Source organism: Rhamphochromis sp. 'chilingali' (assembly GCF_963969265.1).
Source record: "Rhamphochromis sp. 'chilingali' genome assembly, chromosome: 11".
NCBI lineage: Eukaryota > Metazoa > Chordata > Actinopteri > Cichliformes > Cichlidae > Rhamphochromis > Rhamphochromis sp. 'chilingali'.
The window spans coordinates 38,470,088-38,483,844 of record NC_137938.1 but is presented as its reverse complement, the minus strand read 5'-3'; the positions used below and the strand labels follow the sequence as shown (position 1 = coordinate 38,483,844).

The following is a 13,757-nucleotide window of genomic DNA, read 5'->3' as shown; positions in this document are numbered from 1 at the left end:
CGTGTACCCCTGCCATTATGTAAGGCGTTGTCAGAGCGGTCCTTCACCTGCAGCAGTGTGTCTGCGCCGTGTGTGCGGCTACCTTTGGCGTGCGTGTCAGAGATGACTTTCTGGCCATTTCCTCTGATCAGAGCGTCGATGACGTCCAACTGCCCGGTCTGAATCTGTCCTCCGGTCTGCTCCTGGAAGTCCTCCTCCACCTCCTCTCCAAACACGTCCTCCAGCTGTGCCACGCCCTGACTGAACACAGCGACCACATGTGTGGACACACTATCACCATGTGAGAGCCTTTCAGCTTCCTAATGCACAACAACTCTTCTTGATTCTCCCAAAGTCAAACATCAACCAAGAATTAGAAATTTCAGGAGCTGCAAACTTTCGTTTTAGCTGAGGCCCACGTGATGGCGATGCGAGTGTGTGATTTACCCCGTTATGAATATCTGTCCTCCCTCCTGGCCGCCCAGCTGGTCACATGCTCGCCTCAGAGAGGGAGGAGGATACGAGGTGACTCCCTCTGAAACAATCACGGGACAAAAACAGTGATGGTGAGATATACTCTGCGGTGAAACGGGAAAGGAACTGATGGTTACCGTGAATGTTTAAAGCAAAGTCTGAAATGATAAATGATAATAACCCCTTCCTTCAGGTGTTCCAGAACACCAGTAATCTAATCTGACTGCTGCAGATGGGAAACATCTTACTGTTGAGGGCGGAGAGGAAGACCCTGATGAAGCGCTGGGCGTAGCCCTGCTCGTCGGCCTTCAGCCTGTCGAGTCTGATCAGGTGCTGCTGTATCGGCACGCTGGCCAGCTCCTCCACCTCCGTCCGGTTGTAACGATCACCCACCGTCACCACAAACAGCGCCACCCCCTCACACTTGGCCTTCTGGGAGATGTAGCGCAGCTTGGCCTGGTCTCTGTAGGCCGTCTTGGTGCCCACCACAGTCAGGACGGCCCTCTTGCTGCGCGACTGGCCGGCCTTCAGCAGCACCTCCCTCAGGGTGTAGTCCAGCATCTGTCCCAGCGCCAAAGAGCCGCCCTGCTGCTGCATGTTCTGCATCATGTACGTCTTCATGTCTCCAGCGTTCTGGTAGGTCTGCAGGCCGAACTCCACCTTGGTGCTCTGTTGGACCAGAGCTACTCGGGCCTGGCGGCCGGCTCGGCGGGGCTGTGGACTCACGGCCAGCTGCTCCACCACAGAGCTCAGCAGCTGCCGGGCACCGGCGTATTCATCGGCCTGGATCTCCCTGGAGCTGTCCAGCACCATGACCAGGTCCACATCCGCCTGCTGAGGCAGCACTGGTTCCTGGATGAAGGCGCACTCCTCTGCACGCCTGCAGGGGTCTGCAGAGACATCAGAAAGCGTGATGCTGATGACAGGAAGCTACAAAAGCTACAAGTGACCCGTCATGTTTGTGCACATCAGATCTCAGACTACTCGACAGGAACCAGGATGCTGTGGCACAGAAGCATTTAGAAAAGACGCCAGCATATTCTAATTATTGAACCTCATGGAAGGTCTAACAGTGTGCTCTGATATCAGCCAGCGTGCTGTTACCCATGGGTTCAAAGGTCAACAGGAAACACAGCACACACTGGCACTGTGCACTAGGGATGGGTACCGGTGTCCGGTGCCATGATGGCACCGGTTCTGACATAAACGGTAGTAACCAGACCGAAAAGCAGCGCACATTTCGGTGCTTTATTTTCCTGAGCTGTGATACACTTCTAGCCAATCATTTTACGTTTCCGAGGATAGTAGGCGGGCCCAGGTACGTACGTTCTTTTAGAGCAGAGCTACAGATTAAAAATGCCCAAAGCGAAGCGGTCAAAAGTCTGGCTGTACTTCACAGCAAAATATGCAAACTCAGCAGCAACAAGTGCTTTAAGCTGATACTGTGATACTGTCAAAGGAGGTCACACCTCCAATCTGATGAAACACCTGGCGACGTATAGCGTTTTTTTAAAAGCCGAGAAATGCGCCGTATTTGATGGCAGCAGCAGCCGTTCTTCTCTGCGTGAGGAGCTTCATGTTGTTCGTGTGTAATTTACGTTGAGTAGGCTAACCACGTTATTACATTAATGCATGTAAGGTGAACTAGCAAACATCATCATAGCTACATGCGGCTGTCTTCTTGTTTGATGGCAGATACTCCCTTCACCCTGGCCAAAAAGGCTAAAATGACCAAAGAAAAAGTGGAAAACAGTTAAACATGAGAGGTTTAGGACAAAGTTTGTGTTTTTTCCATTGTTTAAGCACTGCTTCCAGCCAAGAGTGATACCATATATGCCCCATAGCTGCAGAAAAGGCTAACATTGTTATCTTTTTACAAAAAACAGCTGAACATGAGAGGTTTTTGGACCAATTTTGTGTTCTCCATTCTTTAAGCACCGGCACCGTTTCAAAAGTACCGGTTTGGTACCGGTATCAGATAAAACCTAAACGATACCCATTCCTGCTGTGCACACAGATCCATCAGATCATTCATTATGCATTTATTATCACTGACTCTCAACCCCGAGTACTGAAAACACGTTCTTTGGCAAAAAGACTGCAGTGGGCTCATTTTTCATGTACAAGGAGTCAGTATTAGTTTGACAGCGTTCTGCTCGCCTACGCTGTCAACCACGAAAAGTCAGAAGAGAGATCAGAGCAGAAAACGATGCTCACCGTAGCAGATGGCGCAGTTCCTGACCTTCCTGAGCCCAGTGGCCCGTTCTCCCAGCACCGTGAATACAAAGTTTCTCGAGTCATCAACCTGATGGGAAACATTGAACAAAGCGCTGAGTACAAGGTTACAATGAAATCTACTCATTAGACATCGTTGTTCAGACTCAAACGATCTTAAGTGATTGAATCTGAGCTTCCTTTGTTTGCAGAGACGCTCGCAGTGAAGCATCGGCTGTTTGTTCTGCAGAGCCGGATGTTGTCCTGATGTTTCCACATGTGAAATGTGTTAGTTTGATCTTAGTGAAAGGAGAGCAGAGCGGCCCTGGAGGTGCACCATCAGTGGCTCATGCTTTACTTTCTCCTGGAGAGAGGAAAGTTGCAAAGTCAGCACCGGTCCCGGTCCATCACTTCTGCTCAACATATGTAGTACAGCGTCTTGGAAAACTCTTTATCCCCGTCCTAATGTCTTTGGTCTGCGGGAGTTTTCTCCTGGGATCGCTCCCACGGAGGCCATGTTGTTCTGGGTTCTTCTGTGACCTCCTGGTTGAATCGTTGATGCACTCTTGGAGTCTTTCGCTTGTCCAGTTGCTCCTGAGAAGGTTCAGCATGTTCCAGGTTTTCTCCATGTGTGGATTATGGCTCTCGCTGTGGAGTCTCACAGCCTTAGAAATGTCTCTGTGACCTTACTGGCTTTGTTTTCAGCTGCTTCTGTAGGTCTTGGTGTGATGTGATCTTTTAGCCTGCTTTACTTTGTCAGACAGCTTCTAACTAGGAACTAATTGTACTGATTCATAAAGGTGCAAACTACAGTCAAGATGGCGCCGGTGCACATGGCTTGCCGTCCTCGGCTGTATCTGTTTCGCTGCTTTTTACCCTCTTTACGCTCTTTTACGGACCTTGGCATTGTATTTTTGATCCTTTTAGTTGTATGCTCATCTAATGGCTGAGCACTGATTACAGGCAAACACTTTTAAATCTAAGACTCTCCCATTCCTCTCGGGCTGATCCTTGCTGGAATCTGGGCGACGCCACCGCGCCCCAACTGGACCCTCCGACCGGCTTCTTCCACCTACCTCTTCCTAACCAAGAAACGCTACAGGAAATGCGGTAGAAGGAGCGGCCATCGCGTTCGCCTCAGGGTCTACTTTAAAGCCAGAGCACCGGCTACCCACATGCCAGCCTGGACATTTGATCTTCTTTCCCTCCTTCCAGGAGGTTAACTTAGGCACCTTCTCCTCTTCCCCTGCACCGGTCTGGTAGGGGTGGCGGCATAGCCTCGGTTTTTAAAATTCATATGCAGTTCGGCAGCTACCCTCACCTACCTACACTAGTTTTGAAGTCCAGTTATTGGGGATGACTGCATCCACGACCACACTCTGCGTGGTGGTTTACCGACCGCCTAAATATAGCAAATGTTTTATCACGGACTTTGCTGATCTCCTAGGCTCCGTTCTTTTTAAGTATGGTTGTGTTCTCATTGTGGGAGATTTTAACATACACACTTGCTGTAAGGATGACTCATTTGCTAAAGACTTCCTTGCTTTAACGGACTCTTTTAACCTGGCTCAGTGGGTTAATGACCCAACGCATGTTAAAGGACATACTTTGGACGTGTTTTTCACATGGTCTGGACATTTGTTTTGTGGTCTTTATGTGTGCAGAGGCAGAACGTACCCAACGGGACCTCACCTGTCATGTAACCTGTAAGCATTTCTGGGTGTACAGATGGGTAGGCCAGAAAAACAGTGAGTGGATGTCTGTACAGAGCAGGAGCGTCTCAGCAACATGAGACATCATTGGTCAAGGCCACAAACGCGATTCCAGGCAAAACTCCTGGGACTCCTCCTGCTCCACAAAAACTCTTCAAGTTTCCGTGGTAGCCGCATGAGTCGCTGTGACATTAACAGATGTTTTTATACTCGATACGCTGACGTCATCATTTCTGGTGTCTCATACAGAAAGTGGATTTTCCCCCCAAGAGTTCAGAACTTTCAGGAAATCTAAATGGTGGCAGAGTTAGTATAAATGAGGCTTTATTTAAGAAGTTTGTTTGAAGTAAAGGAGCAGCACTTCAAGCACTATCGTCAGATGTCTCCTAAAGAGGAAACACATCTTCATCTTCCTCGTGATGTGGCTCTTTCCAGGTCTTCTGGCTCAGCTCCCTCTTCATGCCTACTGCTGACACCGCTCCACTTTCCTGCTGGATTTCGTAATCAGTTTTCCAGCTTCAGCAAGGATTGGGAAAACTGCTGCGATTCCTTTAGTCCTGTGCTAATGTGCAACCCGCACCCCGCTTCAGACCGAAGGCAAAACAGTCTGAAGAGACTGACTCAGTCAACATCTGGATGAAAAACATCTGCAGGTAGCTGCAGGTAAATGACACCTACCTGCATGGCTTGTTCAATATCGGGAGTGTTCCTCAGAGAGATGACCGCTGGAACAATGTTGAGGGCCCGGTACTCCATCATGGCCGTTACAATGTCGTTAGCGCCCTCTGTAGGCCCGCTAGAAAAGAAGACGACCACCTTCCTCATCATTATTCCTGCTCGGACTCGTTTGAAGATGTTCTGACCCACGAAGCGCATGGCGGCGCCCAGCTGCCGTTTGTTGGACGTCCTCTCCTGGGCGATGTTCCTCACGGCCTCTAGCAGCTGTGCCTTGCGCCGGTAGTCCTGGAAGCGGATCAGGTACTTGGTGTAGGTGTTGTATCCCACCACAGCGACACGCGCGCCGTGCGGGCAGTTACTCTCTGCGATACTGATGTCATTCAGCAGGGAGAGGAGGGCGGAGCGCTGCCTACCAAAGTCCCCCGGGGTCACGTCATCAGACATGTCGAGACCGAACACCAGCTCGGTGGGGTAGGCCGGGCACGCCGACTGATCTGACGGGCAAAGACGAGCTTGTGTTAAACTTTCAGCAGCCACCCGTTCATCAGTCACCAGGCTGGTGTCACGTTTATATCGGATTATACGAATCTGTTTACATAAAGGATATTTTACAACTGTAGAGCTAAACGTTTTAATCACAGAAGTGTGAGTCGGGGTAAAGGTGAGCAGTCCCAGCAGCATCTATCAAAGGGAGGCTGTGAACGCCTCTCATGCTAACGTCCACACTGATGAACCTCAGCTCTGTTTGCTCATGCAAAGCTGCTCTCATACCATCGGAGACCAAACATCTGTGTAATTCTTAGATACAACCTGGTGCTCCTGTTTCTGCAGTGAAGCCATAAAAATAAAACTAGTTCATTAACCTGCTAGGACCTGGCGTCCACATATGGGGACGTCACATTTTGGGTTGTTTAGACAAAAATACTAAGCTTTGCTTTCACAGGAGCCATATTGTTGTTTCTCATTTTGCTCCTGTGCACATCATTGCTCAACTGTGACTTTATAGTTTCCTATCAAACACCATAAAGTCACAATAGCAAAGAGAATTAAAAATGCATGCTATGAAAGAGTCTTAGGAGGTTAAATATACTTAATTACTTAATTATACTTAAATATACTTTCTAATGAAAGTGTTTGTTAGGGAAAACATTCTAAAACACTTCTTCAGTAAAGACTCAGAGAAGAGAAACACACAGAACTTCTTGCTAGCAAGGGCAGCCTCCAGAGACTCGCGCTAAGAAACTGCCCCGGTCTTTATTTATACTTCTGTGTGTGTGTGTGTGTGTGTGTGTGTGTGTGTGTGTGTGTGTGTGTGTGTCCTGCTGATCAAAGGGTCATATAACATGAAAGCACAAAAGGTACATCCTTGGTCACAAAGAGGGTAGTCTCCCCCACCCTAGATGGTTCACCCTAGATAACACGGCGAGGAAGTCCAGCAGTTCATCTAAACAAAAAGGCACTTAGACTAAAACAGACATAGCTATGTTAAAGCAATAAAACAAGGTGCAACCTCTCATGCTCCCAGGACGTGGGGGTGCATTCCTGGAGTGCACACCAAGCCTGCAGCCTGCTAGAGATCACACATCCTGTCACTACACAATTAATTATATGCCTCTAAGTATACATGGTTGCATATTTCCTAATACAAATAACTACACGCAGTATTCTACCATATGCAAACTTATATCACTAAAAGATTATACTGACTACTAAATACAATTTTCCATTGACAGTGTTTCAGGTCGAGGTCACACAGGAAATCTACGTTTGGCTGATTGTTTCTTTGCTGTTAAACTGCTGCTTTCTTCCCTACGTTTGAAAGGAGAAAGATTTTTGGGTTGAGCAGAAACTGAGCTAAGAGGTGGCTGTGGTGGATACTGGGCACCAGTACAGCTGCCCAGCAGGTTTCTAAGTAGTGCAAAAAACCCAACACAAGCTGCAGCCTGACACCAAGCACGCCACGTGTGATTGGACCTGCATCACTCTTTGTGCAAAGTTTGTATAATTAAAAAAAATACATCTGCGAATGAGTCAAAGATGCTCAAAGACCACTGTAGTGGTGCAGAGAGAGAGACGTGTGTTTCCAGTACAGAGACCTGTGGGGTGCTGAGCTTATCAGGGGTGGAAATATTCACAGCTGTCCCACATGGCAGCATTTTAAATTTCTCTTTGATATTTGGGCTGATTGGGACCTGATGAATGTAAAAACAAAGAATTACCAGATTGTGTTCTCATTGTGGGAGATTTTAACATACACACTTGCTGTAAGGATGACTCATTTGCTAAAGACTTCCTTGCTTTAACGGACTCTTTTAACCTGGCTCAGTGGGTTAATGACCCAACCCATGTTAAAGGACATACTTTGGACGTTTTTTTCACATGGTCTGGGGTGGTGGTCCCTATCTTTAAGAAGGGGGACCGGAGGGTGTGTTCCAACTACAGGGGGATCACACTCCTCAGCCTCCCTGGGAAAGTCTATGCCAGGGTGCTGGAAAGGAGAGTTTGTCCGCTAGTCGAACCTCGGATACAGGAGGAACAATGCGGTTTTCGTCCTGGTCGCGGAACACTGGACCAGCTCTTTATCCTCTCCAGGATACTTGAGGGTGCATGGGAGTTTGCCCAACCAGTCTACATGTGTTTTGTGGACTTGGAGAAGGCATTCGACCGTGTCCCTCGGGGTGTCCTGTGGGAGGTGTTGCGGGAATATGGGGTGTCTGGCCCATTGCTACGGGCCATTCGATCCCTATACAACCGTTGCAAGAGCTTGGTTCGCATTGCCGACAATAAGTCGGACTCGTTCCTGGTGGGTGATGGGCTCCGCCAGGGCTGCCCTTTGTCTCCGGTTCTGTTCATAATTTTTATGGACAGGATTTCTAGGCGCAGCCAAGTGGCGGAGGGCTTTCACTTTGGTGGCCTCAGACTCTCATCTCTGATTTCTGCGGATGATGTGGTTCTGTTGGCTTCATCGGGTGAGGGCCTCCAGCTCGCACTGGAACGGTTCGCAGCCGAGTGTGAAGCAGTGGGAATGAGGATCAGCACCTCCAAATCTGAGGCCATGGTTCTCAGCCAGAAAAGGGTGGAGTGCCCACTCCGGGTTGGGGATGAGTTCCTGCCACAAGTGGAGGAGTTCAAGTATCTCGGGGTCTTGTTCGCGAGTGATGGGAGAAGGGAGCCGGAGATCGACAGACGGATTGGGGCTGCAGCTGCAGTAATGCGGACGCTGCACCGGTCCGTCGTGGTGAAGAGGGAGCTGAGTGTAAAAGCGAAGCTCTCAATTTACCGGTCGATTTACGTCCCTACCCTCACCTATGGCCACGAGCTGTGGGTAGTGACCGAAAGAACGAGATCGCGGATACAAGCGGCAGAAATGAGCTTCCTCCGAAGGGTGGCTGGCCTCTCCCTTAGAGATAGGGTGAGAAGTTCGGCCATCCGGGAGGGGCTCAGAGTAGAGCCGCTGCTGCTCCACATCGAAAGGAGCCAGCTGAGGTGGTTCGGGCATCTGACAAGGATGCCCCCTGGGCGCCTCCTGGGTGAGGTGTTCCAGGCATGTCCCACCGGGAGGAGGCCCCGGGGCAGACCCAGGACATGCTGGAGAGATTATATCTCTCGGCTGGCCTGGGAACGCCTTGGTATTCCCCCGGATAAGCTGGAGGAGGTGGCTGGGGAGAGGGAGGTCTGGGCCTCTTTGCTTAGGCTGCTGCCCCCGCGACCCGGCCCCGGATAAAGCGGATGAAGATGGATGGATGGATGGTCTGGACATTTGTTTTGTGGTCTTTATGTGTGCAGAGGCAGAACGTACCCAACGGGACCTCACCTGTCATGTAACCTGTAAGCATTTCTGGGTGTACAGATGGGTAGGCCAGAAAAACAGTGAGTGGATGTCTGTACAGAGCAGGAGCGTCTCAGCAACATGAGACATCATTGGTCAAGGCCACAAACGCGATTCCAGGCAAAACTCCTGGGACTCCTCCTGCTCCACAGAAACTCTTCAAGTTTCCGTGGTAGCCGCATGAGTCGCTGTGACATTAACAGATGTTTTTATACTCGATACGCTGACGTCATCATTTCTGGTGTCTCATACAGAAAGTGGATTTTTCCTCCATTTTTTTTTTTCTGAGACAAATAAGAGCCACATGTGAGGACGTTAGTTTTAAATTTTGATAGAACAGTGGCAGTATAACGTCCTCGTAACTGGATATCAGGCCCTTGTAGAGTAAAATTAATTATTTTCGTCTAGACATCCCAAAATGCGATGTCCACATATGTGGACGCAGGTCCGAGGAGGTTAAGAAAACCTTTTTCACCATCCTGACACTAACGACAGCAATAAATGAGGAAAAATCCTGAGGAGAAGAATCACAACAACAACACTGTGCTGAATCAAATGCTGAAGCTTCAGAGAGTGCAGCTGTGTCCATCTTTGATCCAGTCTGTGGACGTGGCTGCTGAGCTGTACTCACCACGATACCTGACTGTTAGAGTGGAGACACGTACCAGCAGAGCAAGCTGGAGGGAAAACAAACAGCATTTAGAGACGTGCAGGTTTCATTTCCTGAGATGATGTGAGGATGTCAGGAAGTCTTACCACAGTTGTCCCTGATGTAGGTGATCAGCTGACAGTCCTGAGTCAAAAGGAAAGACCTGTGATTACATCCTGTACTAATGTTTCCTTAATGTGGGTGAGGTGGGTTTAAGGTGGACTTACAGTCATGGCTTTGCCTCCAGGAGAACCTCGGGGGCCCTGTGAACAGTGTGATATCTGACTGCATGACAGAAGAATGTTCCTCACATTTGATCAAACAAACGAAGATCTCGACACCTTTTGCCTCATTCACCCCTTCGTGTAAAGTCTTTTATCAAACATTCGCGCTCCGATGGAAGCACTTGGGGTTAGGATCTTGCACACGGATATTTGGCCTGCAGAGCGGAGCAGACGAGGACTGAACCGCCAACGTTTGGTTAGTAGGTGCCCTGAGCTACAGCCACCCCAAACGCTGCGTGAAGCTCAGAGATCTTTAAAAACCACACAAAGGATTTTCCAGTAATTTTAAACAAGACAGCGAGAAAACTGAGCTCTGTAAAGGACAGAAATACCTCTGCACCTGTTTAAACTAACCTTTAGAGTTAAGTTTGGGTAAAAAATACATTTTCCTTTATCGTTGTAAGAGAGGACGAAATAGATTTAGAGGAAAACTAAAAAGTTTTCTTATAAATTAATCCACATCCAGTGATCTTTCTGGCTCCAGGCGCTCAGTTTGTGCAGCATGAAGTCGGCAGCTTCCTAAAGCTTTTCCACACTCACCCTGTGTCCCGGATATCCCGGTTCTCCGGGGACTCCTGACTCTCCTGGCAAACCCGCGTTACCCTACGTGACGGGATCACAAACAAACGTCACTGACGGACTCAAAGACCGAGCTTGATTCAGTTATCTGAGCAGTGGACTCTCACCCCTCGGCCGCGGTTCCCTTTGGGCCCTGGATATCCTTTCGGTCCCTGCAGCCCCTCCTCGCCCTGCAGAGAAAGAAACACGGCTCGTGAGGTAACGCATCTCCAAATTCAAACACAAGCCCTCAAGTCAACTTCCTGACCACACTCATCCCAAGAATAAACAAGAGCGTTCTTATCTCCGGCCTCCAAAAGCTTCTGGACAAACACCAGCGAGTAAAACTGAAAATGTGCTTATTTATTAAGGCGGCCTGTCTCATAAATCCTCGAAAAGGATCCAGTCGACTTTACCACAAAGCTGTGAGAGCTCAGTGATGCTCTGCTGTCAACCTTTTGTGTATGAATGTGTGAAAGCTGCAGGCAGCACAGCGAGGTGTTTATGAGCCACCAGTGTAGGCAGGCTTGTATTAGTTTTACAGGAGCAGTAAGAGTTTAAAGGGTCCTGGGCTGCAGCCACGCAGCACCAGCAGAGGCTCCAGCAGGCGGTCCGGCCCACACACTCCCACCTCAACACGTCCAACAGCAGAAATAAATGTTTATTTGACCACAAACATTAAAGTTTCTTGGCTACTAACAGAGAAACAGTCCTAATTGGATCCTGCACAGGTGGGCGTGGCTTACATCAGCCTGTGCAATGACTCGATCCACTGAAGAGCTCCTAAACAGTGTTTCTGTGTTACCGTCTGTGAGTATTTGAAGTTTCAGTGCAGCTTTGATACGTTTGCAGTGAAATCTCTGAACCCGCTGAGCTCACAGGTCCATTCTGATTGGTCCGCGCCACGAACACCCGCTGTCGTCCCGAAGCAGCGCGAGCGAGCAGCACCTGCTGTTTGCATCCGTTTGAATGATGTGAGAGAGCAAGAGGCCGATTTCACTGCGTCACTCTCAGAGCGAACAGCAGAATCACACATCAGCTTTACACCTGCAGGAGTTTCTGCTCAGCTTCGACGTGCATCGCAGCAAACACGCAGATTATTTCGTGTTCGCAGCATTTTCGTGGAGCTCTGTCAGCTCCTGAACTCGGTGGACTTAAAAACTCTCGTTGGACTTCTGTTAGCCTGAAAACGCTCCGATGTTTGGATCCTAACTCGTTTCTGATCCGTTCCCAGCAGGCCGCCTTCATTTCCTGTCTGCGTGTTTACTGCGATTTAATGCCAGGATGGATTCAACCTGATCTGCTGTGAACTCACCCGAAGACCAGGGTAACCAGGGAAACCGGGATCGCCCTGCAAGACACGGCAAGAACGTGAACGTTGTTATGAATGTGAAGCAGAGATCTAGCAGAAGGATGAAATACAGGATTGTGTATTATGAAGGGTCACCTTTGCACCTCGGGGGCCCGCGGGTCCGTAACCATCCCGACCGTCCTGACCCTGAAACACAGACAGTCAGCGCCACTGACATCCAATCAAACTGTTTGTCTGAACAGAGCGGGCTCTCGGCTCCTTACCGGCATTCCTCGGGGTCCGTCTGGTCCTGGTGCGCCCTCATCACCGGGATCGCCTGGTTGGCCCTTTAACAGCAACAACAGGTTGTCATGGTGAAGATAACCTCCCCCTTCACACCAACTGGATTAACCCCCCCTGGCTCTATATGTGTGGGTGCAGACTGATAACCAGGCCAGCTGGCATTTACCCATAACTGTGGTTAGAAGGCTAACCTGGAGGCTTCACAATTAAAGCTGATGACATTGTGGTGGCCACGCCCCCCCATGTACCCTGTATGGACGTACGTGTATGACCAACTTCCTGCCTTCAGGCCCTGCTGGGTGGAAACTGTGGAGGATGTAATCTCTTCATCTGACCTCTTGGAGTATTCGTCAGCTATTCTCATAAATGTGATCTTATCTGACGTGAAGCGGGGACGTTTATCAGATGTTAAACGATGATGATGTCACACACCTTCTGTCCGTTACCACCGATCCGTCCAGGTAAGCCCGGGTCTCCAGCGGGACCTGGTCCACCCTGGAGGAAAAACCAGCAGAGTCAGAGCCACACACAGTTCCCTTTTACCTGATTATCCCTGAATGCACCGTGGACAGAGCCCGTCGGTCACAGAGCCTCACATAAATCTCCGCTCGTCATCAACTTTAACGGCGCTTATCCAAACAGGTGAAGAGTAAACATGGCCGCCGCTGAGCGCTGCCAAGTGATAAATCTGAGCTTCATTGGTCCTACATCTCTGCTCGGCAGCTCCTCAGTGACTCTTTATGAGATGTCCTCTTTGGATTTTCTAACAGCGGCTCAGGACTGAGCGCGTCTGGTAAAAGAGTTGAAGCTTAGACTGAGACGCTGCGTTTGAATGAGGGAGAGTCGAGCAGACGTCGCTCTGGGCCGAACTCGACCTGTCTGTCGGTGTTTTCGATGGTGATTGAAGCAAACACAGCGACAGCTGCCTGCAGACTAAACTCGGATCAGTTCTGTTTAAAGTTTCCTCTGAGCGGGACGCTGGACGGTCACAGCGTAAAGACTCGTGGCGCTGTGGGGACAGGCCGTTTGTTCGGTGCCTCCGGCCTGCGTCCAGCTTTACGGATGACGGCTTTGTTAAATAACAGACCGCACAGCTCAAAGTACCGAAAATTACATTCGAAATCTCAGCTGCAGCGTGTCTTTGCAGGACCTGGTTACACACATAAAACGTGTATTTCACTCTTTGTTATATTTGTTATGTTCTGTTACATTATTGTGCATCTTCCTGGCATTTGTATCGTTCTCTCTTACTGACCACTCAGCTCATCAAAAACGAAGTGAATGAATACATCAGTGAGTAAGCAGGCTCTAAGCTGTAGACTCTTTTGGTTGGCGGATGTATACGCTGGAAGAAAATAGTTCCTATGTAAAGTTTGGGTCATGATCTTTGGGACACTTATGTGTCACTTATGGTGTGTCACCTCTCTCCTCTCCTCTGCAGAGGAGAAGCGCTGCAGGCCAGACGAACTGAACCGCCCTGTTATTCATTAATAACCAATCATGCTGCAACAGAGAGTGACGACTCTGGGGCGCAAGCAGCACTCGAGAGCATTCGTTCTTGTTGGCGGTGGAATTCTTGTCCTCGTTTAGCTCAATGTAAAGAAATTCTCTGGTTTAAACGCAGAGCAGTGCACAGATCGCTGAGCTCAAACCACTTACACCAAATAAAACGAGCATTTAACGAGAGGACTTTTTTAAGATGTGCAGGTTCTAAAGTGATGACATGACAGCGGCTTCGGGGAAGATCGGCCCAGACCGCAGAGGTCCAGATGTTGGCAGCTGCAGC

At 49.3% G+C, this 13,757-nt stretch overlaps 1 protein-coding gene across 3 annotated transcripts in view; it reads right to left on the bottom strand.

Moving 5' to 3' along the window:
* The window catches only part of col6a4a (collagen, type VI, alpha 4a), a 63,310-nt gene that overhangs the window by 2,544 nt on the left and 47,009 nt on the right, over nt 1-13,757 (bottom strand). For 2 of the 3 annotated variants that reach the window (XM_080895779.1, XM_080895777.1), the window contains exons 26-39: nt 12,404-12,466; nt 11,953-12,015; nt 11,825-11,875; nt 11,693-11,728; nt 10,506-10,568; nt 10,360-10,422; nt 9,763-9,798; nt 9,643-9,679; nt 9,552-9,563; nt 5,058-5,551; nt 2,671-2,758; nt 702-1,343; nt 427-514; nt 83-240 (exon numbers count right to left, since the gene is read on the bottom strand). In XM_080895779.1, the coding sequence (XP_080751905.1) occupies nt 83-240; nt 427-514; nt 702-1,343; nt 2,671-2,758; nt 5,058-5,551; nt 9,552-9,563; nt 9,643-9,679; nt 9,763-9,798; nt 10,360-10,422; nt 10,506-10,568; nt 11,693-11,728; nt 11,825-11,875; nt 11,953-12,015; nt 12,404-12,466 (1,894 nt within the window). The remainder of the gene's footprint in view (nt 1-82; nt 241-426; nt 515-701; nt 1,344-2,670; nt 2,759-5,057; nt 5,552-9,551; nt 9,564-9,642; nt 9,680-9,762; nt 9,799-10,359; nt 10,423-10,505; nt 10,569-11,692; nt 11,729-11,824; nt 11,876-11,952; nt 12,016-12,403; nt 12,467-13,757) is intronic. The other variant, XM_080895778.1, reaches the window with a different exon arrangement.